This window comes from Folsomia candida, unplaced genomic scaffold (assembly GCF_002217175.1).
Source record: "Folsomia candida strain VU population unplaced genomic scaffold, ASM221717v1 Fcan01_Sc006, whole genome shotgun sequence".
Taxonomy (NCBI): Eukaryota; Metazoa; Arthropoda; class Collembola; order Entomobryomorpha; family Isotomidae; genus Folsomia; species Folsomia candida.
In genome coordinates this window covers 10,021,525-10,049,125 of record NW_019091198.1, presented here as the reverse complement: position 1 = coordinate 10,049,125, position 27,601 = coordinate 10,021,525, and the positions used below count along the sequence as shown (strand labels likewise).

At 41.2% G+C, this 27,601-nt stretch overlaps 1 protein-coding gene across 1 annotated transcript in view; it reads left to right on the top strand.

The window, feature by feature from the left end:
* LOC110851116 (homeobox protein cut) overlaps positions 1 to 27,601 on the top strand; it is a 124,589-nt gene that overhangs the window by 41,305 nt on the left and 55,683 nt on the right. The window contains exons 3-4 of the mRNA XM_035852703.1: positions 27,291 to 27,440; positions 27,521 to 27,587. Coding sequence (XP_035708596.1) covers positions 27,403 to 27,440; positions 27,521 to 27,587 — 105 coding nt within the window. The 5' untranslated portion in view covers positions 27,291 to 27,402. The remainder of the gene's footprint in view (positions 1 to 27,290; positions 27,441 to 27,520; positions 27,588 to 27,601) is intronic.

Genomic DNA, 27,601 nt, shown 5'->3' with positions numbered 1-27,601 from the left:
TTTACAATCTTGCCTGGTGGTTCATTTGATCTGTATTCATTTCTTTGTCCTCGACTCGAGTTTGAACACTAATTTCCATTAATTGGTTTCTTCAACTTTGACGATGACTTTGTAAAAATTACCACCACCAACATCTCCTCATCATGACACGCTGGGGACGTGGAATGGATGCATATGCTCCCAATTTTTCTCGACAAAAGTATATTTACAAGTCGAGAGACACATGTGTTTGGTAACAAAATATCATAAAAGTCGGGAGTGGAATCCGAAATCTGGATTTACATAATGCTTTCCCTGTGTCTGAGAGACGTTGGAATGATGATGACGATCATGATGATTGTGATGCGATAATGGTAACACATATCTGTTTTAATTAACGTTACGAATCACAGCGTCCTTTCCGCCATGGAAGAATTATCCACGGCCGACATATGAAAAAGAGAGGCTAACAAGTCGTCTTCTTCAGTTTCCTCAAGCAGGCATCCATTGATGAATGGCTGATCCAGTTGCTTACTGATACGTATGAGGATTTTGGATGCCAGGGTAAAAAATGGACTGGACGAGTTGGGGTCTGCTGCTGAGGATTGATTGTCTTGTAATGTGTGATGTGTTGGTAAAGACTCTCATTGATGAGCCAGAGTCAAAAACAGTGTCTGAGCGGAGGAGAAGACGGTCTTGAGAAATTATATTTTTATTACCCATTCGTCTCTTGAAAGGAGGGGGATTGGCTGACAAAGCAGAGCAAATGGGAAAGGATACAGGCGTGTAACTTTAATAAGTTGAAAAAGTGAGGGATTGCATAGGAAACCATCAGTCAGGCAATCTGACATTCTCTCTCTCTCATTTGATTCCCTATTTCATTTCTTTTTCTTGTATGGCTTTTTTAGTTACAGAGAGAGAGAGAGAGAGATGATAATAATGTGCCGGGTTCATTCGGTTAATGCAACAAATTCCTCTTTTACCGAGATCAAGATGATGAGAGAAAGGACAAGTGGAAATAGAATCTGGATTGGTATGTACATACATACGGATGGAGAGGTTGTTTTCGGTCGTGGTGGTGGTGACGATGATGATGAGAAGAGATGAAGAAGGAATTAAATGAGCAGCCAGAAGCGGTTGCGAAACCGTATCGGTTGTTATTAAGTATAATGATGATAATAACCGGGGCTGGTGATGATGTCAAATGGAGTCATTCGTGGAATAATCAAAGAATTTCTTTCATTGATTTGGTAATGTTGTCTGGTCCGTGCATAATTAAAAACATCTTGAGTAGAGCTCTTCTTCTTCTTCTTCTTCTCAATCTCTGTGATGATGATGATGATGTTGATGATGAGGATGGGACGACGACGAGGACGGGATGAGATGATGATGAGAAATCGTATCTCTCTCTCTTTCTCTGTATGTCACCGCATGAGCAGGCGATTGCTTCCCTGCTACCCACGCTCTCTCAGAGTCCAATAGTAATAATGATGACGAGTTTCTTTATTATATCTTTGGCTCGGAGCAAAAAAATCTAATTGCTCATAATTCCTCATAATTGGATCTATGCAGCAATCATGTTCACTGGCATTTTTGCCCTTTTCTCGAGGCCGCCGCATTACATCTCAGCTCTCGTTTCATCAACAACAATCCCACCACCACCGTTTCGTTTCGTTTCAAGAACGGGACAGAGAAATGTTGTAAAACTCCCACTGAGCTCTTCACCCGATGGTCGGAATAATAATGGCACATCAACATCGTCCACTTTTGCCAATAATGAGCGATATCTTTTCACACGAGAGGAGACGACGCGAAGATGGTGGAGATGGCAAGGGGGAAATTATGGGAGCAGTACAAGTAGTGGAACCCATTGAACTCTACCTTTGATGCGGATTATTATTGTGGTTCTTGGTTGGATGGATGATGACGGGGATCAAGTGGGGAAGCAGAAGAAGAGACCAAGAAGGAAGTATGTATAGTGGATGGATGAAATTTATACGTATTTGCTGCTGCTTTACGGATGCCTTTCCCTGTCACAGTGTGAAATGGAAAAGGTCTTGATTGTGTGGAATTTCGAATGTCAAAGGATTTGTTGTTGGTTGGCTCAGGTTTTCTTCCTCTTTGATGTACCACCACGTAATAATTGTATTCAGGGTAATGGCACTATATTCTCCAAATGGAAGGGTTGATATTATCCGATGACATTATACAGGTGGACATGCATTTCTTCTTCCCGGCCCTTAATTCCAGAAATCCCACATGCATTATTATTATTACGGGAGAGGAGGAGAAGGACACACGCTGATCATTTTATATCGAACCCTACCAAGGAAATGTGATACGGACACATTTCTACAAATACGAAAAAGTCTGACAAGGGACACTCACGACCTGTCGTTTGAGTCCAGGGTACCCACTATGTTTTTTAGAATCTACTAGGACCCCAGATGAAGGATTCATTCATATTTCTGTGTAAAACTCATATTTGGCGCCATGGCGTGGCGCCAAATTCGCCAAATTTGATGGTTTTTCATTTTAAAACCGCCGTAACTTTTGAAATCCTGGACGGATTTTCAAAATTTTTGGCAAAAATCATGACAAGGAGTTCAACTTTCGTATTCTATGAAATTTTTTCCAAAATTGTCGCTTTTAACTTTTCGCAAAATTTCGAAATTTCGGGTTCGTCGAAAAAATGCTAAAAATATCTCAAAAATTAAAATTTTTTTATTTTTATTTTTTTCTCTAAAATTTCGACTTTTCTGATCATTTTAAGCATAAAATTTTAAAAATCCGACGTAAACTGCAAAAGTTATGGGGGTTTGAAATTGGTCGAAAATGCAAATTTTTAAGTTTGGCGCCACGCCATGGCGCCAAATATGAGTTTTACACGGAAATATGAATGGATCCTTCATCTGGGGTCCTAGTAGATTCTGAAAAACATAGTGGGTACCCTGGACTCAAACGACAGGTCGTGAGTGTCCCTTGTGAGTTTAACCTCCAACACAAGAAATCTTGACAAGAAATCTTATTGAATAAAAATCCCTCTTTTTTGTTATCTCTCATGTGTCCTCTACGAAACTCTCTCTCCTATTTCGTACATGATTTGTTGGTCAAGACATAAATAGTTAAAGGGCAGAGAAGAGAAGAGAAAGAGATTTTTTCCATCCGTCCATCCAAAACTAGCTGCTGACTGAACAGGCAGGGTTATACCCCTGTCCATCCATCCACCGATACCCAAAAAAACGCATCAAATTTAGAATTACCGAATCCTCCAGATCTTCTGCCGGATCGGTCTGCACACTTCGCCCGGCTTGGGTCCACCCTCTTCTAGATGATTTGCATACAATTGCACGGGAAGAAAAATTCCAGTGTCCATCCGACGACACCGACCTGACAGCCCTCACAATGTCCAATCTCGTTCAGGGCTCGAGTAGTCAGCCTCAAAATCCCCACCATCCTGACCACGACGTTTTATTTCCTTTCCTCTACCCCACACGAAATATTACCTTGCTCGGCTAAAGCTCCAGAGAGAAATTTTCGGCCACAATTCAATCCGATTATCCAATTCCTATACCTACGGAGAGAGAGAGAGAGAGAGAGAGAGAGAGAGAAGAAAGTGTGGTTTCACACACGTGATGTGGAGTTGTTACATCGTAAAAATGAAAGCATGGGGTATAAAAGATCAGCTTTGTGTGTACGATATCCACTTCAAAAATTGATCACTTTTTTGTCTTCTCATCCCATTCCAATAAAAAGCCGACCCGAAATTTGGTCCCTGTAAATATAAATATAATGTGTAGCAGGAGAACAAATATATAAGGAATTTCTTTAATAACAACGCCAAGCTGGTGAGTCGTCGGGTGTGGGTAATTTTATTGGATTTTAATGCATGCACAGGAATTGGTAGTGAGTGGGAGACCTTGGACGACCAGCCAGCCAGACACTCTCTTTCCGACGAATTTTTTGACGTTGATCATACATTATTACAGATTTTAGTGGCCAGGCTCACAACAAATTTTGGTATCCAACACATTATTATTGGAACTAATCTATGTCTAATCGATGAAATATTGGTAGAAATTACGGCTCTGATGGGACAGCAGGGAGTCTCTCCTTCCTCTCCAAACTTATTGCCAACCTCAACTAAAAGCATTCATTTCTCGTTTTTTATCACCTCATCCTCTCCTCGTCATACTTTTATGATGCGCAACAGTACACAAAGACCTCTGGATGGTAGTAGTTCTTCTTCTCCTTCTCTACTTCTACTTCTTCCAGAAAACCTAAAATTACTCTGCTGACTTGACTTGATCGTAGATTTTTGGTCCTTTTTCATTCCTTCTTCTTGACTCACAACACTGTTAAATAAAGAATGACAACGAAGGAAGGAAGGCTGTTTGTTGTGCGGGGATTGAGTGGTGGTGGATGAAACGATAGCTTCAATTTGTTGCCATCTTCGTCATTTTATGTTTCTATTATCTTCCTCTCGTGTTCTCCTCGAACAACATGCGACGCTATATTACACACGAGAACATTATTATAGCTTAGAACAAGATACCGTGAGCTAGTAAAACTCCGTCCCATCTCATCATCAAAGTTGTTGTTGCTGGATGAAAATGGATTGAATTTGTCCACCGTACTTTCTAATGAGGAGCAACGGCGGCCGCGGCCGCGGCGTTGTTCTTGCCTGGAGCAGCGTTAGTGTTTAGACCTTGTGTACAGCCTGTTTACCTTTGAGAGATGATGGGAGCGTTTTTCTCTTCTTGCCTACTTGCGAAATTTTGCAAGTCGTAAAGAGCATGAGAGAGAGTTGTGGCTCACATGGGAAGCAGGCTCCTCTACGGAGGGGTAAAGTTAGGGTATGTATTGACGATTTCGATGAAATTCGCGTTTTGGGGCAAGTCACCCTTGTTATTCTTGCTTTATGGACTGCTAACCTCATAAATAGAAGCACACATGAGGAGATGATAATGGACAAGTGGTGGTGGTGGTGCGGGTAGTACCAGTCTTACGTACAATTGTGTCTAAATTTCTCCACCCGCATTACATAACACGGTTCAGTCAGGTAGTGTATCCTTGCCGTCTCAATAATACATTATCTGGTCATGATACCACCTTTCCTCTCCTGGCGAAGCGTCACGAGAGAGTGAAATTTCAGCAGCTTATTTCCTATCGTCATAACCCAGAAGAAGCTGGTGGAGAAACAGGCCAAGAAAGGAGGAGAGGAGAGAAGAAGAAGCTATTACAGGAATTCCCATCTCCCAAGCTGCCTCTCTCCCTTTCCAATACATCATACATTAAATAATGCATAAAGTTCTCGACTACTAAACCCACACACATCGAAACCCTGTTGTGTGTATAATTATTTTCGGAAGGAAAAAATGATTTTGCACTCCTCTCCTTGGCTCAAATAAAAGATTAGGAACGAGGGAAAAAATACATTCCTCCATTCCTTCATTTTTATTGCCTTTGCTCCACTGTGATCTCCTTCGTCTTTTCCCTTCCTCCCACCAGCAGCCACATTGCCACCATTACATCCTCAACAACATAACAGTGGGAGAAGAAAGGATAGAAAAATAGATAAATATATTCATAAAAGTTGGAAAAGTATCTGTTGGTTCAACTTGACAACATTAATCTTGTGCATCAAGAACATTCAGAACTTGTCCAGATCCTCGCTTTTCACTCGGCATCATTCATTTCATCGTGATTTATTATTTCGTCCCACGCTGCCTCCTCCGCCTCCGTTTTGCGATATGATTGGAATCCGACATTCGTACATAAACCTAGCTCATAGAGCACAATGAGGAATAAATGTCGCTCTAAAATATGCCAATAATTAGTGCCTGTAAAACAATGTAAAAAAGACCCCTTTGAAGAGCTTTGTGTACAAACTCGGCCCAACGACGAGGAGCAAGTGAGCAGTATTTATTGCTGGAGAAGTTTAGTCTCAGCTCGTCCCAGGAAGAAGAGGAAAAAAATAATGCTTAAAAGTGAGGCTGGAAATAAGAGTGAGAGGCAGAGTGAGAAAAGAAAGGCAAGATTGTTTTTATTCTCCTTTGTTATCAACCATTAGCACCGATACGACGGAATTTCCTGACAGATTGCAACTCGCAGGGCTAGCGCGAGAGAAAGAGCAGTCGGTGATTTACTTGTCAAAGTAAAGGCTCAAAGTTGCTCGGTTGTGGTTTTGGAGGAGAAGAAGAATTTAATAAAAGCATGTGAAAAGAGGGCAACAGAAGAAAAATGCCGAATATCGTAATAAACTTTTGTGTGAAAGAGAATTGGTTTTATTTTCTTGAATAAAGAGTTGAGAATTGAGGGTTTTGAGGTTTTGAGTATAAAAAATGGGAATGAGAGGCTGGATGAGAATGATGAGACGACGACGGAGCGATGAAAGGACGACGACCACGGTGAGCATTTTGGGGGTGATGGGAGGAGGGTGGGTGCATAAGGCTGGATAAGTAAGCAAGGATACGTTCCTGCTGCTGCTGCTCTTATTAAAGCATTATTTGATGATCGTATTTGAGGACTCATAAAAGTGGGGATATTTCGAGGAACAATATCCATTTCTTTCATTGGAAGAAGGAGCCGTTTGATTTTTTCTCTTCTGTTTCGTCTTCTTAAGGAGAGATGAAGCCCGATGCTGCTGATTCTGATTCAGTGCGAAGCCACAATTGCCAATAATAAGCAAAGGATCAGAGACTTGGAGGCTATCAAGATGTTAAAATGTAGTAGAAAGTGCGGCTGTACATATAGGTTTTTGCTGCTGGTCGGCTTTTGTCCGAGGTTCCTGTAAATACACACAGATTTCCAATGAGCTTCGCTGAGAGAAAGTTGGTTTTCTCTCAGAGTGAAACAACAACTAACTCACCATCATATCCAGTGAGCAAAAGTAAGTAACGGTGAGTAGTTGATGGTGGGTGTTAACGTCCCGTAAAAGCTGGTGTTTTCCCTGTAAAGAAAGGTGGGCCACGGGGTGATGGGTGGATTGGGAAGATGGGATGACCAGGTTGGAATAAGAGTAAGAGATTCGGAGCCAATAATGCAGGTAGGGCTTGAATCCGAACTGCCAGAGTCGTAAAAGTGCTAAGTGTGGTGCAGAGAAGTCAGGAGTTGGGTAACTTAAATCCCTGAGCTATTAGTCTGGTCAGTTTAGTAATGTCTTTCCTTCTTCCCTCTCTCTCTCTCTTATTGGGATTCCCGTGGTCGTGGTGGTGGGGGGATGGGAGTGGAATTTGGTAGTGGTCGGTGGTGGTTGTATCTTTTTATCGGACACCACAGACCCATATTTGCCTCCTCCTCTTCTTCTTTCTCTCCTATCAACTTTTTGATTCTCCAACACCAACGTCTTAATTTTGCTGGTGAGCATTTCTTTTTATGGAAAATCAATGCTTATATGACGACTACTTGGTGGAAATCGTTCCCATCCTCCCCTCCAATATTGGCCATTAATTAGTTGAGTGTTGATAGGTCGACTCATAAAACTGCGTCTTCTTCTTCTTCCATAAGTAACTTTTGCTTTTCTCTCTCTCTCATTCTTGTTGGGCTGGCCCCTCACTCACATTTTATGTCCTCCATCAGATAGACTCATTCTAATAAAGTAATAACAGCCGGGACGGAGGAAATATGACTGACCACTGAGCCCCACAGTCAGACCTTCCTTCCTTCCGTCCAGGCAGGAGCAGATTTTGACAAATAAATCAATGTAACATATATTTGACACGGCAATCATCATCCTCCACTTGAGCCAACTAACTAACCAACACAACAACATAACGGGGAAGACCTTTCCTCCTTCGCAATCATAATTTCCTCTCCTAGTCCTCTGATACGTATGTACATACATCTGGCCTGGCCTGGCATGGAGTAAGTGATGCGGTGGTCAAATCGGGCGACGACCTTGCCATCGTCTCGTGGACATTGCGTTATGGCTTATAACTCCATTAGAAGATGATAAAATACGAGAATTCCGGCTTCATTTGGCCCCCGCGTGTTGGAGAGGAGAGAAAAAAAGGAATTACGCGAGTGACGGAATTCACCCTCACTTACACTTTGGTCACTCGTCTTCAAATAAATTGTGGTTGAGAATCTTTCGGTGTGAGAACTGCTATGGCCAGACTCACCATAAAAATAAACAATCTGAATGTAATGTTGCAAATAAGGGGCTTGGACGGAGAAAGGACGTTCGCCCCAAGTTGTGCGCCTCACTTTATCACATCTCAACTGCTTTCACCTGCTCTCTGCACACTTGGTCCACTACTCTTATTATTTGTTACCACCAACCAGCGAGGCAAGTACCACGGATGGTGCTCCTCTTGTTGGAAACAAGTTTTTCCTCTTCTTTTTGCCCTGACAAGTACAGTTTTCCACCTTTTCATTCTCAAGTTGTGTGATGGTTTGTTTGGTTGGAGATGAGAATAAGTGGACAGGTTGATATGTACATATGGATGGATGTACGAGACTATGCACTCATTGCTCCACAAATCCACCTCCTCTTTCAACTTGATGAGCATTCTTGTCTAATTTTTATACGCTACTACTTTCGCCCTGCACTACGCATCAAACTCTCATCCATCCATGAGCAGGAATATGTATGTAGCTTCATGCAAACAAAGTTTGGAGCCAACTCTCATAAGTTTCAATTATGAGAATGAAATACCTTTCCCGTAGCCTGGAGCAGGTCGGATGGCTACATCTCATCTCATTAATTCCCATCGAAAAATTATTGTCAACCGTGTTACTCTCTCTCTCACTTTGAGAGTGGCATGCTTATAAAGATTAATTGGATAAGGGAAGAGAGCCAGGCGAGGCAGGGAGGAAAAGTATTTAACAACCTTCTCACTTACCTGCTCATCCGGAAAGAGAAGAGTTTGAAGATCAGGAGAGAATTTTTAATATTTGCAAATTTATCGAGAAATGAGTTACATTTCATCCCCACCACCACCAAGCAGCCAACCAAATCCGGAAAGCTCGTCGTTTCCTCCACCAACCATTGATGCAATAATGGTTTTCCTTATTACTTAAAAAATGGGATGAGTAAAGGGAATAAAGCCGTTCTTTCCCCACCAGACCGCTGTTGCTGTGCTGCTTCTGCTGCTGCACAAGCGGAGAGAGAAAGGCAGACAGAATTGTTGTAATGGAATAGATACCCTCAAGCCAATTATCATTTTTCTAAAATTGTACCAACAACCACGAAACGAAACGAAACGGGCTTGACTCTCAATAAAGACAAAAGAGAGACACTCTTATTATTCTGCCTCCTCTTCCGGCTCAATCTCGCTCCCTTTCTCCCTACACACGGAAAGAATTATGGTGGTGGAAGCACTCGAATGAATATCAAATCAACGGGATTTCCACGATGATTTTTATCCCATTTTATAAGCTGGAACATGTCAAAGAAGAATATGTCAAGTGTGTGTAGTGGAATGTAATAATAACGCAAATCAATTGCATACATGTATGCAGCAGAGTGAGTGGGTGCATGCCTGCCGGTGGCGAAAGGTGAACGGAGGAGAACAATGGAACAATTTAATTATTAGCGTCGTCCTCGTCGTCGTCGTCGTTGTTGTTCCAGACGGATTGCGTTGCTTGCAGGGCTGTTATTTGTTTATCCCTTATTTGTCTGGAATCTCGTGATCATGAGGGAACGAAGAAGGAGAGCGAAGGAGAGAGACGGGTGACGGATTGTCTTGAGACACTTACCCGATACAAGGGATCTGTCGACGCCGATTTGGCCGTAGATCTGTCTGCAATCACCAGAATTAATTTTCGTCTAAGCACTTTTTAAAGATGGTACGTGAGTCGCCCAGTTGTTACTCAGGCTTAGCAGCTCTATGAGAAAAATTATTTTTACTGCTAATGGTTATTGCGCACTCATAACTTACTTCTTTTGACTTTGTGTGTGTGTGTGTGTGTGAGTGCAAAAGATATAATTATCATACATGGTAGAGGCAGCAGCATTGTGAGCACTTGTCCAATTTTATTCTATACTCGAAGCAGCACAAATGAAAGTATTAAAATTCGACGACTGCCGATAAAAAATTACATGCTTATTTCATTGTTGTTGTTGTACTCGACAAGAATTTGGGATTTCGTAAATGTCTTTTCTCATTCGAGGAAATCGCTGTGTGATTTTTTAATCCTTGGCTTCTTTGTTGAATCACCAGCCATAGATAAAGAGGAAGGTGGTGCATGGTGCGTATGTAAAAAGTCTCAGAGAGACTTCTGTAAGGTCGACATTTTTAGAGAGTAGGTGTGAATTAACCTCTCCGCCTCGGAAACATTGTACACCTCGAATTTAATTGCTCCATGTGACTTTGAGGAACTTTCCGTAAACGAATATCTCTCTAGATGGATATTGGTATCTGTCGAGGTTTCTTTCTGCTCCTGCTGCTCGATCACGAATTTTGAATTAAGGACAGATGAGAATAGGTAAGGAATCATAATACTTCGTAACTTGGCTAAAAAAGGGTGGAGATCATCCAGGGAAGGTAGGTGTGTGTTTGCGTCTATGTATTTATGTTGAGAAAAAATGCCACAAAATCTATGACGCTCACCACACCAAGGGAAGAACACAAGCAACAACTTTAAAACCAATCTTGAGCCATTAAATGAAATCTTGAGCTGGTGATCCGTGTAGAAAACAAAGTAGAGCTGCTGTGAATGAGCACCTTAAAATAAAAAGGTGAATATCTGTCTAGATTGCTCCTTCTCTCTCTCTCTCCTCACTTCTTGTTGCTTGACAAGAAACGCCGTTTACGTGATTATTGCCTTCTTTTTCAGTCATTCCGAGTAAAAAGTGTTATTAAAATTCAGCCCTCATCTTGTCAATATCGCGAGAGAACGTTAAAACTCAGATTTCCATCCCATCTATATTTTACAGCATTTCAAAGAATGAAATGAAATTAATAGCCAACAGCAATGGTAAACAGTCAGCTTGACGGATATGTATGTATGTACGGCATACATACGTTCATACAACATGGCACAAAACGACTTGGAAAAATCCCATTGCTTTTCAAAACTGAAGAGCACCATATCCATTACATTACTCACATTGAGCCCGTTTTGCCAGTCTACCATACTTCGTCATCTCATTATTGTTGTAATACTTACGCCCGGCTTTATAAATGCTGCCTGCCTGCTACCATATATTTATACAAAATATCCACCAAAACCCATTGTGCACCTCCCTTCCACACATACACACACTTGAAACTTCATTGTTCACAAAATATTTCATCATCCACAATTAACTTATAAATCGCCCAAAACCACTTTGTCACAAACCCAGCCAAACCACGGACCCCTAATTTTTGCAAAAGACCTCAAATGATCAAACACAATTATCTCTCGCCGTCCTCGTCCCATCGCCAGAATGCCAATGTGCACATTAAACTTTGACGCAATAACACAAACTATTTAAATAAATAGACACATTCATATGCTTACATGGCAGCTCCTTTGCCACTTATTTTCCAAACGGCAGTAAACAATAAATAACAAAAAAAGTGAGAATTTCTCTTTTAGGTAGTCCAAGCCTCGTCCTTATTCCTGAATCTCCAGGATATTTTAATTCATCATTACCAAAGAATTTATAGTGGCCTCTTTCTTACGCATTATTAAAAACTTTTTTTTCCCAATGCGGAGGGGGTATTATTTAATGGATTGGATAGGCAACAATTTATTTTGACTATTATTCTACATTTATTTCTCTCGTTCTCGCATACTTTTTTGGCTCCCACGAACCAGCCCATGCTTTAAGTGTCATTGTGTCACTTGATTGGACCAATGTGTGACGTAGCACTTATTGCTCACTCACAAATAGTTTATTCCACGATGGATGTACTCACTCGAGGCTTTTTAATATGCAAGAGTGATGGACAATGGGGGGAAATGTATTAGCAGGGAATAATATAATGCGTCTCTCTATTTCTTAAGTGAAAAGCCTTTGATTGAAATTGTGAATGTTTTCGATTCCAAGCACCAGATTTGCTTATTCAATGAGATTCAAATATCCTGAGCCGTTTATTTATTTCGTTTCATTCTTCTTATTAGTCTGGACTACTTATTGAAGGAAGTGGTGTAAAGTATATGGAGCTACGTACAGGGGCTGGTGGCTGCGGAGGGAGGGAGGGAGCGACGACTACTGTGGGAGAGTAAGAAGTATTGGATATCAATCAAAAGTTAAGAATGGAGACAGAGACAGAGTCCGTTGCATAACTAATGTGCGTTTATGTATGCACGAATATCTACATAAATAGCGATTGTATTAATGGGTGATTTCTAAAGAGACGGGATTTGCATATCCATTTATCCACCGTCAATGAGCGAGAAGAGAGAGAAAGAGAGCTCGGGAAAGGCGCACTGATTGGGAGATCGGCGGCTCTGCCACCACTTCTGCTTCCCTGTAAGGATCATACACATCCTTCCCGGATGCGTGACTATTTCGGTGAATAGTAATGAGCAAGGAATTATTATTAACAATAAATAAATGCGAGCTCTCTCTCTCTTGTGATAGGTAATCATTGATAATGATATGCATGCAAGATTTGCATAAGATGAATTTAACCATGGGAAAGCAGCGTTTCTCATATTTCCCGAGTACTTGGTCAAATATTGGTGATTGTACTTATTTTTTTCAAGTGATGAATTGCATGTATGGAAATTATTTCCTTGACGGAACGAATAATCAGGTCGTTCCATTATTACATTTTTATGTAATGGGAACGTCTTGGCCTCATTTTTCATGAAATGTATGATCAAGTGAAAGTGTCGGAGCGGTGAAATGGCAGGCAGTTTTTATCAACCACTTGGCTGTGTCACCAGCACCATCCTCGTATCGGAAATCAGATGAGAGATTACGCACTGGAAAGAAAGATGCAAATGAGGAGAGCACGGAGGAACAACAAAGCCCGAGCCAAGTGCATTCTCACGGTGTAGCAGCTCACAGCTCCTTCTGCACTTTATTGCTGTTTCCAGAACCGATTAAGTAGCGAGAGAACAAAGCGGGACAATAATAACAATAACGGCGGAATAATGAGCAGAGCTATGCAAATCACGTCGGATGTCGGGTTCAATACCATACAGTTCACAAACAATAAACACGAATAAATAAATGGGACTGTGTGATAATGCTGCTACATGAAGAACCAAACAGGGTGCTGCTATTGCTACATGTGTATTTAAAGAAGACGAGGCTGGCTTCATTCAAATCGTCGTATGTATTCACTCCAATTTACTATACATTACATAGTTATTTGTTTTCTGCTTCTTGATTGTGCACTAAAAACGAGAATGTGTTCGAGGCATCGTTTACACGTCGTCTTGACATTGCAACTCTATCCAGTGGACGAAAGGATTTTATTATGTGGCCGATGGTCACTTTACTCACCAACTTGAGGAGATACGTCTTTATGATAATAATGAAGTGGAGGTGGGTTTGTATACATTTTTCACATACATGCGGCATCATGGGCAACTTTATGATCTAGAAACCTTTTTTTTATTATCCACACTGACTGACTACTCCTTCTTGGTGCTGCTATGTTGGTCGGTGGTGGTGGTGGTGGGACCCTGCTGGATGGAAAAGGGTCCATCGTAATAATCGGTCGGTGCATGTTGTGTATGTTGCCCCTAAAAAACCCTTGTGCCTGCGAAACCACAACAGGTGATGTATGAGCTAATAGATCGTGTCATTTGCATAATATTCCCCCCTTCCTTCACCTTGCATGTATTTCTAAGAGTTTCAATCGACTCAAATGTTTATTATGTATGTATCTCAGATGAGAGATGTGTTAGTTCAGATCTGGGCCAAATTTACATAATCAGCTCTAAAAACCACCATTGACAGACAGTGAGTGTAACACAATTTCATTCTGAGAATGTAGGACAAGAGAAGAATAAGTTTGATATTCAAATCTCTTGATGACAATAAATAAATAAAGTTCACTCCATTGAATGAGCCGGGATGAGAAATAGTTTGTGAACGTCTAATCAAATCCGAATGTGTGAATGCAAGAAAGAGCCGCGTTAAAATTACGCATTGCAAAATGACATTGAATAAAATGCTCGAGATGTATCGATCCAAATGCGTAAGTGTAAAACAGAAGACAACGAGCTCAACTTTCCCAGGCATCGTCTTGTTCAGTTCATCCCGTTAAATAATAATCGTCAGATATTGAATCTGCATATCTAAAGGTTCTCCATAATTTATGCGCGTGAATATTAAGCAGGACTTTCTGTAGTACTGTTCTCTCTCTCTTCTCACTAAAGTCGTCATCATGCTAATGATCATCATTCGTCCTTCTTGTGTGCTGTTGAGGCAGATGATCTTACGACGACGCTTTCTCTCTCTCTCACAGTCTCGCAAATTAAAGTTGTGCTTTGTATGCAGCTGTCCTTTGTGTGCTCTCTTTTCTCCTGAATGGCCATCAATTGACGGAATTTCAGTTATCCATCCCCTCCTCCTGACTCCTGGACTCTGTTGTATTTATCTATTTCAAACTAACTACTGCACTTACTACAAATTGATTGAATGCAATAAAGAAAGAGGAGATACAAATTCTTGCTCGTCACTTCCACACAAAGTGTATGGCGCGATAATTATCTGGATTTATCATGATTTCTGGAAAAGTGTTGACGTGTATCTGCATGTGAAGAAGGAGAATTAGTAAAGGAGTGAAAAGGAGATCATCAGTCTTTTTGAGGTGCTTTTATTGATACTTCTGCTGCTGCTGGAGAAGAACGCAGCGTGGGCGCTGGTACGTCTGAGAGTTTGGATTTTTATCTCGTGTACACACGTCCATCAGCATGTCGACACAAAGGAACCCTTGCTTTACCTTTGCTCTTTTCATTCATTTCGCATTGGAAATTCTCAGGACTATTTGCTTCATTAAATGGAATAGTTCTCTCTCCGTGGTCAACTGCACAGCAAAGTCATGAGTCATTCCGAGTCCTTTCAATCTCGTCTCACTCACGTCTCTACTCTTAAATGTAGATATGTACGGCTGCTGTTGAGATTTTAGCCTCAAATGCTGCCTAAGAAATCTCACGGCTGTTGTGTTTTACTACGAGGACGACGATTTGGATCGACAGAAACTATTTGATTTGTTGGTTGTACGCCTTTGTGAATGCGGGATGGAGCGTGGTGAAATTTGTATTCATCCGATTGTGCAAGCAGAATTCGAATGAGCAATAACCGATTTATTTGAGAACGGACATTCAATCCGTGTTTGTTTACACTTCTGTCTCGGAGAAAGAGTGAAATTATGGGAGGGAAGAAGAAGGAGAACGTGTGATTGAATAGGAGTGCATGATGGTTGCATAATATTTGTACAGAAATTGGCCAAATATTTATTCTTAGAGGCAGGGAAAAGGCTACCACCACCAGAACCACCACCACTTATCTCAACCTCCCCGACGGCGCACCATTCTTTTCTTCTTCGCCTGCACCAATTTTTTGGTCACATTGTTGTTTTTTTGATGTTGCTCATTTTCATGGTTTATCGATTACACGAGATTTTCTTTTGGTACGCACCCAAAAGAGAGATGTCAATTTGGGAGCTGTACAGTAGTTAAGATTGTTTTAAGCAATTATTTCGTGTCTGTGCGTGGTTCGCTCGGCCTGTGTGTGTCGTGTCTTTCTTCTTTGAGCCCGATAATTCTGGGGTTGATTCTCGGAGAGAGGCATATAAGTGAGGAAATAAGAAAAAGATAGAAAAAGAAGCATCCATAGTTTGCCAATGTTTGTCGAAATGATAGAAAAAACTAGAGAGCAATAGTCCTAATGAATTAATGGGCCCTGTTTGGCAATTTTATTGTAAACGCTTCGTTTATTTTGTCGTTTCAGTAGCTGAAAAGAGCTTTGGTTTTATCTCGAGTTTGTTGTCCACCACGAACGACGACGAGTAGGCACAAGGCAGTAATAAGTAAATGAAAATGAAGGAATGGATGGGGGAGAGACGATCCCACTGATCTCTTCAGAGGCTATTGTTGTGTGCCAAGCGTGGATGGGTTTTTATACGCGTTTGCTCTAGTTTAACCACCACGGGCAGCAGAGTCTAACTAACTAACTAAGCACCGAGTTAGCCAATGGATTGTCAGAAAACGCCACGAGAAAAACATTGCTCGCATTGCTTGGACATTTGCTGAAACAAACAGATGCCGAGAAGGAGTATTGTAAGCAAGGAAAATGAGCGGATGAGAAAATATCATCATGATAGAAGGCAATCAAGAATTTTTTACTCTGCCTTTTCATATTTGAGCATTTTCTTCTCATGTCGTCACGCTAATACACGTACGGTCGACTACTTACTTGTGTAAGTACGGTGCAGCACACACTAGGACGACGACGACGACGAACTGACTTAACCCCAAAAAACCGTCCACCGTTCAATTCGTCAGCATAAGGAGGAGAATATAATATATGAAGAAAAATTAAATTATTATTATTCCTTGGATCAGAATTTAGATCCATTATTATGATACGTATCTATCCCTATTTAAGTAGTGGGCATGTGCTCTTCTGCCGTGATAAGTGCCAAAGAAAGCAGCGGCGTAAATACATGGCACGATTACATTTTATTTTATTCCTAGATACGGGATTTGCTCTTTAGTGTCGTTTCCTCTCTTGGCCACCACTTTGATTTTTGATCTTTCCGTCGAGCAAGACACACACGAATCATTTATGAGCTCCCATCATCGTCGTCATCCTCCCTCACTCTCATTTTCGCATGTTAGGGGAACTTTTTCTTCTCGTGGTCATATTTATTTATATTTCTTCGGAAGCGCCTCACCCCATGCAGCTTGCCTGCCTGGTCTTGCGGGGCGTCAACGAGCCACGGCACAACAACGACATACACACAACTTCTTTTTGGCATGAATGAATTCATGAGGACGAATTCATGCAATTTCTTAAAGCGGAACAAAAAGTTTTAGTTAATCACATTGTCAGCTCAAAAAATCGTCCGCCTTGAACTAACGAAGCTTCGTGAATTGCGAATAAATGGTCGGCATGTGCACGATAAATATGAAGAAATGGTTATCTTGGGTAGCCTCTTGTTTATCCGATACAATATGAAAATGTCACACCCTCCTCGAAACCCACCAACACGGTTCTTCTCATGCATCCTATGTATCTTGCTCTTTTGAGGTTTGCTCAATCATAACGACGAGCTGGTTGCATTATTATTGTTATATTATTATTATTATTACCATTATTTGCACAAGACCACATCATCTCGACATTTAGTAGAGTATGCATTTGAGACCATGCATGAGACAGCGAACCATGACTCTCCTTCACAAAGAAAGGATGTTGGTAATTAATAAATAGTATTGAGAATTGAGTGTTCATTTGAAGGATTTATTTTCTGGTGGTGATTGTTAATTCAAAAAGTCGACATTATCCAACAGTATGCACTGACTGCTACATACTCCTCAGCCTCACATAGTTATGTACCATCCATTGTGTTACATATTATTCTCCACCCTATGAAATAACTGCCCAGCAGGGATGAATGAGTCCGTCCATGTCATCATCCCGCAGCAACTGTCATCATCATCAACACCACCACATCAGCAGAATGATGACTGGGATGGTCGAGTGTGAGAAAAGTGTTAATGAAGAGCAGGAATTGATTAGGATTAGATGGGAATCAATTTGAGCTGATGAGAGGATAAAGGAAAATATGGTTTAGATGTGGATATGGTTGGATGAGGGAGTGATGAATGATGATTAATATAGAATAAAAGTGGAAGAATACTCATCATATTCGTATGCAGTGTCGTACGTACGAAAGGCTGTTTGTACACAAGAGAGGAAGTCAAACTGCCAAGAAGTTGTATGTACATATAATCTGTAATAATGATATAACGAATGTGTGCTTGTGTGTGATGGCTTTTATTATTTCTCATTAGATGGAAGGGATTGGATTGGAGAGAGCCTGTTTGCATTTGCTTTTCCAAAGTGCTCATGATAAGTTTTTTCAACATTAAGAAGCAATAAGTGGATTATATTGATACACTTGTGATGGGAGCGGAGGAGGAGGAGGAGGGCACATCATCAGGCAGAGATGTGGCAGTTATTTAGTGATGATGTTTGGTGATCTATGTGATGATGAGTTGTTCTTCTTACGTACTTGACTTGCTACTTGTTGGTGGATGATTTTTTCCCTTGGTCGTCGTCTATAGACTTGGCATTTAGTAGCAGTTATGGTTTGGTTTGGTTGACTTTGTTTGGCATGGATGGTTGCTCCAAGTAAATGATGTGGCTTTACTTTGCAAAGACATAGGGTTACCAATTGCAAGCGTCGTCGTCGTTCAAAAGTCTTTATGCATCATAACAAGTGTGAGTGAGCATTGGACGGATGGATAGATAGATGATAACAAGGAGGGTAGGTTCTTGGGGTGAATCAGCGATTTTTCTCAATTGAAATTTCCTCATAATAATACACTAACTTATTCACTCACTCACTGGAGTTGGAGGAATGGCGGTGATGATGATGACAACAAAAAAGGGCGACAAAATGTTTGATCAATTGATGGTTTTGAGGTTTGAGAATCTAGGCTGCCTTTGGTTGAGAATAGATTTGAAAAAACATGGAGGTTGATGTTCAACAAACAACGACGACATGTAGAAAAGCACTCTCTCATCCAAGCGTCCTTCCGACCAAGGGAAAATTAAATCATTCATCCATCCGCTTTCAAATGTGTGCTACTAGGTGCTCCACAAAGGTGGATGGATGATGATGAGCCCAAAAAGCTGGAGGTGTCTCTATCTCAAACATGTAACATCTCAACACTGCTACTAATAAGATTAATGTTGCCACACCACGCAGGGTCACCACGGCTGAATATTTATATTTAAAATCTGAATCATCACGAGGTGCGCTCATTAACGTGCTGACAACATGTTACAGGAGGAGTTGCAATTACATGTAGAATCAATTGTTGGTCGAAGTAGGAGATAAAAACAAGACGATGATGACAAGTTTCCGAAGTCGGTGCAGCCAGGGACAAAAGGTCTCCAATGCGAGTTAAATAAGAGAAAGAGGCTGGGACGACAAGGATGACAAAGTGGCGTTGGAAAAGAAGAAGCAATGTGTGACTTTGTGGCTTTTAAAAGTCAGAGCTCCAATTGAGAGTTGTGGGCATTGTCTCTTTTTACCAATTCCATCCTGAGCTTTTGGTCCTCCAATCAAGCTGTTGGTTCCGGCCAGTGTCTTCTGAACGTACAAAATCACCTTCACCGGGAGTATTATTGCTACCAAAAACCAAATCTGTCTATCTATCCATCCATCTCTATGTGCGTATCTGCATGGACGGAGGCATCCATTCAGCCTTCAATTGCACAGGAGGAGGATGGAACAGCAATGCCACCCAAAATGCTTGCACTCAAAAGACTTGAAGAAATTAACGCCATTCTAAATGACGAATGAATTTCTTTTATTCCCACATTTTTTATCATTTCTATCCTACCGTTCTCCACATCTCTCTCTCTCTCTCTGCCCATCAAATAACCAAACCCAACACTTATTCAAACCTACAAACACACACAACCACCATCAATCCTCCCTCTCTATTTATAATCGTATTACCATTTATTCCCAAGGAGAAGATTTGTACAGTTGTTCTTTTGATTGCTAAGAAGACTTTGTCTCTAAGTTGCCGTTCCTCCTTATTTCATGAGAAAACGGGAGGACAGAGAAGAAACCCGGGGCTGAGATGAGATCATCAATCGATCGAATCCAAGACAAGTTTAGCATGAAACAATGGCACGAAAGGATATAGAATCGTAGTCGTCTCCTAAGTTTTGTGGATTTGGTCGTCGTCGTCGTCTCACTTCTCCAGCTAATCCCTGCTTCTTCCTCATTTGTCCATTTCCACCACACCACCACAGCCAGCTATGAATACGAGGAAGATCTGCTTTTCTTGGTTCATGGATAAGAAGATTCGGTCGGATGGATGCTTCGTCTCATTGTCTCCCTTCTTCTAATGACATAAGCAGTCGGTGGGTGACGAATCCGCCACTTTTCCCGTTGCTCTCTCTCTCTCTCTCCCAACTCATTGGAGAAAAGACGGTTCGTTTGCATAGAAAAAGCTTCTTCTTCTTCCATGGATTCGTCTCCCTCCTTTTAGCCACGCTTGGATGGAAATGGGAAATCAAATCAGCTCAAGAATAATTAACAGAGGACATAATCCACCACAGCATGGGCTTCCACAAAGTGATCACGCCGAGGGAATTTATTGGAAGGTGACCGACCAAAAACTTCTCATCTTAAGTAGTTGTCTGCTCCCAACACCCGAGAAGAAGAGTCTGCAAACCAACCACCTCCATTCTCTCAAGGAAAGCAGCAAAAGCAAGGAATAACGCCACCAAAGTCTGAGTTATTAATCTGCCAGCAGCTTCTTCTTCTTCCTTTCTCAAACACACTTTGTATTTATTTTCTCTCTCTCACACACAAAAGCATCGACTCCATCAACGTAATCATCTTTGTCTTCTCCTTTGCATTGCTGGCTGTCAGCGGCGGAAAGGATTTTCCGCATTTTGCCACGGTTTCAAACGCGCTGTCTGTGTTGTTGAGTGACTACCGGTTTTGGATGAGGGAGGAAATGGCAAATGTCTCACTTTTTTTATGGCTTTATATGGATATTGGGCGCTCCGCTGATGCAAATGTGATGATGTTGTGTGCTAATAAATCAAAACCAAGTCATCACAAGACGAGAAGCCAGGCTATATTGTGCACACGTAGAATGGTTTTATAGAGAAATTGCTCTCTCTCTCTCCTTTGCAGGGTAATAACTAGCGTGACTAATATGAAAAGAGGTGGTTAGGTGCTATTTAGGAAAACCAATTTCCAGTTGAATTTGTTGATCAGGCGAGCAGTGTGAGGAGAGAGAGAGATAGAGCGACGTATATAAAGGTTTTTGGCCAATAAATGCATCACTTCCGAGGTGTACGCTTCAGAAATCCAAAAATCCGTAACGGAAGTGGGTAATAGGTTGCCTGCACGTGAAATAGCATGCCTGCTCAGCATTCCCTCTCTGCTATCATGGTGGACCAAGTAAAAGGCAAAAACGCAAAAAAGTATAAAAGCGGTTTTTGCGCTCATCTTCATCATCTAATCTCCGGCCATTCTTTCCCCTGAAATCTTCAATCAGCGTGATCCAACGTCATATAGCCATTACTGGTATGCACCCTGGTCATCAGCATCCATCCATCCATAGGTCTCTCTGTCCATGCAAAGAAGAAAATCCACCCTCGCCTTCTTCTTCATTCGTTCACTATTTATTGTGTCCATTCACCGGAACGCGAAACACTTAGCCCATGCACAAGACCGTAAACTCTCCTTTCCCTATTGTGAATATCAAATTATCCAAAAGTGAGTGTTTATCATCCCTCCATCCATCCATCCACCATTCCGTCACTAACTCGCCTATAGAGATGCATATTACGTACGTACGTCTGCATGGACCATCACCTCATCAAACGTCAGACAAACACAGGACGTCCATCCTTGCAACGGCAGCTGCACGAAATGCATGAGCAAGTTATTAACCAGTCATTTATTTATTGTGATAAGTCAATTGGTTTCATTGATTGGAGACTCGTTCCATCCATCCTCCTCGCCAATTAAGCTTCTTTTCTTCGTCCACGCATTTAACTCCGGGCCAAGCACACCTGAATTGGCTTGAAATTAGTAAAAGCGCCTGCAAAAACAAACTAGTGCAGGTTTACGTGTTACACAAGAGAAGAGAGGATTTGTGCCTAAGTCAATATTACAAAAGACCAGAGTCTGCTTTTTGCTCAGTCAGTCAGCCATTTCTTCTTCTTTATAAGTAGAATTGAATTAAGGATGGGGCAATAATGGAGAAAAAGCTGCAAACAAACTGTGGCATTTTATTATTATCATTATTGCATATACATGTCCAGCACTTTCTTGCCTCGAATATGTATGAATACCTTCTCACATTTAAGGAGGAAAGAAGCCGAGGCGAAAAGGGTGGCTGGTTGGTTATGTTGGCATTTCCTTTTGATTCGGTCGAGTGATATTTCTTTAAAAAATTATCTATTGATGGCTTGTATTACTTTCCAGCAGGTGTGTTGGTTAGTTGGTTGGTTGGTTGGATGTTTGTTTGTTGGGTAACTTTTCTTCTTGGTGCGGTCGTACATAAAATAACAACGTATATATCGCGTCAAATCAAGAATTGAGCACCTTTTCGGTGCGGGGCGTGCATATTTCTTTACGAGGGAGCTGATATTAGGGAGCCTTCTTAACTAAAGGGTGGATTCATTCATGGCCAGGATTTGGCCGTGTTTGTTTAGGGAGGACGGACTAGTTGCGGCATCCCCTTTGGAAATTTTCCTCATTTCTTCATCTTCTTGTGCTGCATTATGGATGGAGTGTAATAAATGATGGGTATACATGAGCACACGTTGTTGCCTTGCTGGCCATTTGCTCACATACATGGTCATATTAAATTAGTTGCTACAACACTTTTGAGGAAACAAACAGATTAAGATGAGACAGGTGCTGGTCTAGTCTTCCATCACTGCACTCGCTTCGTTCATCCATCCATCCATCGCTATGGCCAATTTAGCAATTAACAGCCTCATACCTACCTACCTGCCTGCTTGCGCATTGCCAATCTCTCTCTCGGCTCGGACATGTCCAACCAAACCAACTATTCGCCAAGAGTAATGACTTCACAAATAATGTCAAAGACTCCAAATGGTGGTTGTTAATTTGCGCTTTTATTGCAAATATGTTATTGTTATTGGTTTTACTTGTTCAAAAGCTCTCGACTCTTGTGGTGTGTGTGTGATATCACTGAATTAATTCGTCTATGCATGGCTCAGGGCACCACCAAACCGCAGTTCAACCCAGTAACAATGAGCTATAATATCATCATCGTCTCGCTTTTACTCAAGGCATAATAATACATAAGCAACCAACCCATGCATACATATGTACGTGTGCTTATTTATCTCCTCTGAAGAACGTACGACAACCCAACTAAATAAACGCTCACCTAAGCTGAATAATATCTCTTCAATTTAACTAACTAATCTGTGAGATCTTTGCATTTTTGGAGGTGTCAGCCAAGTAAAATAAAAGCAATTTTTATGCAATGTATATAAATGCAGATATGTATGAGCAAGTAAATTTATGCAGATATCTCTCCGTCGTCGTCGTCATCCACTCCCGCATAGTCAAACTTGTGTGGATGTAATGCAATGTCAATAAACATGGGGACATGCTAATTAAATGTAGTCATTAAGCTGTAAAGAATTGGCCACATTTTATTTTTGACACGTGACCGGGATGGCAAATTCTCCCAAGTCACACATATTTACAATAATACTAATAATATGTAGGCATGCGTGTGTGCATATTAAAGTATTTGTGGTGATTTGAAAGTTAAACCGTGTGTATGTACATATACTATTCGAGCAGCTTTCTAGAAAGGGGATTGATTGTTCACCACACTTCAAGAAACGGAGGACATAAATACGAGAGGACAATAATATGTGATTTATGTCAAGAAATTTGTGTACAAAAAATGTCCAGATATTGTCAATGTTCACTCATAGGTACACATCCACGTCGTCTCACCAACCGCACGACTTGTGCATATAAATTTATCCGTATAAATAAGTAGCTCGATGGAATACATGCATAGCGTCTCCATTTTCTGGGATGCCAAATAATATGCATATCGCACCTACCTCTCTCCCTCCCAAGTCTTGTGCATTAAGTGAGTGTAGAATTTCTTGAAAACCACCATTTTGAGTAATACGCAACTGGGCTTGATTAATGCTCACCTGTTTCAATATGTCTCCATTGTCCCGTGTGAAGGTAATGATGCAATCTGTCGTGATTTATTCTGAAAAGAAGGAGATGAAGAAGGAGCTCTGCCTGCACCACCACAAGTCCGCCACCACCACCACCACCATTTCATTCCATCATCTAATCCAACAGGTTAATTAACATGCTTTGGATTCTGGAAAGTCCACATGGATGGATGGATATGGATGGGTGTGGGGTGGGCGAATCAGTTGGAGTTTATTCGATTCCAGTCAATACCTTTCACTGTTTGCTCTATTGCTACTGGTCGTCGTCGTCGACGTGGTGGAAGGAAAAGCCATTGTTGCATTGTTTGTGAGGTAACTTTACAAGTCACTCAGCATATGGTACCCAATCTTGTGGGAATATATTTACCCGTAGGTATCCATCCCCTATGCCTGCTTGTGTGTAGGTACCTTTCGGTCGACCCTAGTGGTGCGACTCGTATCTATCTAAATGCTCCTATCTAAATACTCTCGAACGAAACAAAGTCGTCCATGAGACGGGAGAAGAGGAGAGTGAATAATAATAAGTGGCGATGTGGTGGCAGTAGTGGAGTTGGCAGCAGCAATAATAATGATAATAATGATAATGTGAGTCATAATGCAAGAAAAGAAATTGGGAATAATCTAAGGAAACGGAAAAGAATCAGTCACACTCGACTGAGCTCAAACAATCGAACGAATGGAAAAAGAGTTTTGAATTTTTTTTCACGGGTCGACTCTTTATCCATGAACTTCTTTAAGACAGCAGCAGATACAAGTACATAAGGCCAGGTAGAAATAAGAAGAGGCAGCAGCTTTAGCAGAGTTCACGCTACTCTAAACCTGTGGTGCATGAATGTCGTGTCGTGAGGTCCCTGGATTGCATAAATTATACGTAGCAGCCCTGATGAGAACACCGTGTTTTTGGCGGTGAACCTTATACCAGAGCAATTGCACCTTCAAATTGCTGTTTCCTGGCGTGACGCAGTTTCTAAATACCCCCAAAATCAAAATAGAAAACGAATGAATTTCCACACCTGTAAGTAAAAGTAAAGTGCTGGAAGGAGAAGAATACTTTTGGAGGATTTTTAGCCAGAAATATTGAGACTGTGTGAAGTAGTAGAAGGCCAAGTGTTGTTGTAAGTATGTTACCAACAAAGCAAAGCAAAAGTCAGTCTGCGTCAGGCAGGCAGGCAATTGACGGGTGAACGGAAGTGAGATGCCCCTCATTTATTTGCCCCCATCATCCATCCATCCATCCTCTCCATGCGATGCAATAACTCTTAAACTAGTAACCTTAACTGATTGCTTTCAGTTTAATTTGATCATTATCTGTTCACGCAAAAACGGGCAGGAGCAGGAGCCACGAACGAATAATCAACCAAGTATACAAAGATTTGACTACTGACGGAGCTTGGTTGGATTTCAGATCAACCATTGTACTTACATTGTTGATTGTCTCCTCCTGTTGTGAGTTTGGGCAGACTTGGCATAAACTTCCAAATTTTAAACAATAATGAGCAAGCGATACTATATCAGAATCAGACCGAGGCTTAATCTTATTAATCCCTGGGCTGTGCTTTATACTTCATGGAATTAGATTCGTATAAGGAGGAGGAGGAGGCTGAATTTGGCCAAGTTGTGTTGTTCCTTATGCTGTCTTTTACATGGTTTGTATATATATCCACAGATATATAAATGATACGTGTACGTATTGAGTAAAGTTGGTCCAACTCCTTCCCCACGTATAGCCGCGATTAGAACGAGGTATTAAAATGAGATCAGAGTTGTTTCACGATATTATTTTCTTGAGCATTCTCTTTGTCCACGAAGGTTCCACGAGAGTTAATAAGCCTCGTCTCTCGAACACACGGGAGAGACGGAGCTGTGCACTGCGTATATGAGCTAATCAAATAATTTCCATTAAATTGATTTTCCCATGACATTTCTTTCTTTCTTTCTTATTCGTCGTCCCCATGCCACCAGGGCTTGCATAATACCTTCCCTGCAGTATATTCTTACTTCTTAAGTATGTATATAACCTCGCAACGGGTAGACTTTTTAAAGCAAGAGAGGAGAGATAGAGTAACAACATCCTTTCGCATGAGCACCCTCCTCCCAAACACTTATGTTTTTATCAATCCAATTGATAATTTTACGACTCATTATTATCTTCTTCTGTGTGTATGCATGAATCTTTTACTCCTTTCCCACTTGTTCCAATGGTGAGGCTTTATTTTATGTGTTTTGAAGGTAAAATCCAACTGTGTCTAACCTCAAAATGGAGATTCTCTCTGTCTCTGTGTGTGACTTGACTGCTCGCACCGTAGAGCAAATGAAAGGAAGTGGTAAAAAATCCCTTTTCATGAAAAGTCGTGAATGGTGGCCATCCAATCCAAATTCCGATAAAGTGCTGGGCTAAAATGTGAGAGATGAATTAAGCATGAGACAAATCATGATTTTCTTCATCTTTCTTCGCCCACTAGTCTCATCTCATAGCGTTATATTGCATATACCACTCATCACCATCGTCTAGTAGCAGTAACATTTAGCTATGAGTGACTCGAAATTGGAGTATTATTACAAGAGGGAAGATAGTCAACCGTAGTGGTCAATGGATTTTGAGGGAGCAATTACTCGTGCTATTTGCCTACATACATATCTATCTATCCGAAGCTGTAAAATGCTGATGGGGGAAAGAAGACGACGACTAGAACGACGACGAACCAATGTGACAGTGATTTTGGAAGGATTTTGTGACGGATGGATGGATGACTGTGAGGTTGTTGTGCGTCCACTACGACTCTTTGTGTGATGGACCCATGAGACAAGTCTGATTGTCTTGGATAAAAGGGTGATGCTGCTGTTGCATAGATTTGTTCGGTCGGATTTTTTGTCTGTATTAATGATTGTAAAATGGTTGTGATGGACGGACACGGACATCACCTACACTCTCTCGCTCTCTCTGTCTCAATGGATGGGCTGAGAAAGAAAGACTTGGGTCTGTTATTAGCACAAAATAGTAGTGGTAGCTGGTAGCAATAAGTAAGCAACGGAAGAACGGGAGGAGATGAGTGGGGGTGAAATGAAAATTTTATTCCTTCCTCGTGGGAAAATAGGTTTTTTGTTCCCATATTTGTCATCTTTGTCATCATCATCATCATCTTATCCTGCCCATCATCCCACCACTGCCACTTGCATAGCTTCGTACTATTACGATAGATATGTATATGTGGTAAATAAGTAACTACTGCTGCGAGTCAATCCTCAATTTTCGTCCTCTTCGTCGTCGTCGTCGTCGTCTTTAATGAAAATGTACTGCGGCATGATTGAGACGAGGGAAAGATGAGTTGAAGAACCTTGATGCGTTTTGATTCCATGTTATTATTATTATTATCATTTCGATTTATTCCCTCTTGGATTATTGCTTACTTGGGTTTAAATTAATTTCAATTTCTTTCCAAATTTTGTATTTCAGGTACAATAGCATGTTGTGACGGGGGCGGTGGAGATGACTCTTCGTCCATCAGTGGAAACACTGCTTCCTCATCATCATCATTGGACAACCTTCCAACCTTGCTGCACTAATTATGCGCTCCACCTCGCAAGACTTGAAAGACTCAAACCGGTGAGGGTCAAATTTACGTTATTTTTTGGGATGGACATTTTTTTCTGTATGAAATAATTCCGAGTATACTTTTTTCTCAGGGAAACTGAGACTGAACCACCACAAGAGAATAACAACGGCATGGCGTTGGACGACCTTTCTCCTGGGGTAAGATGACATGC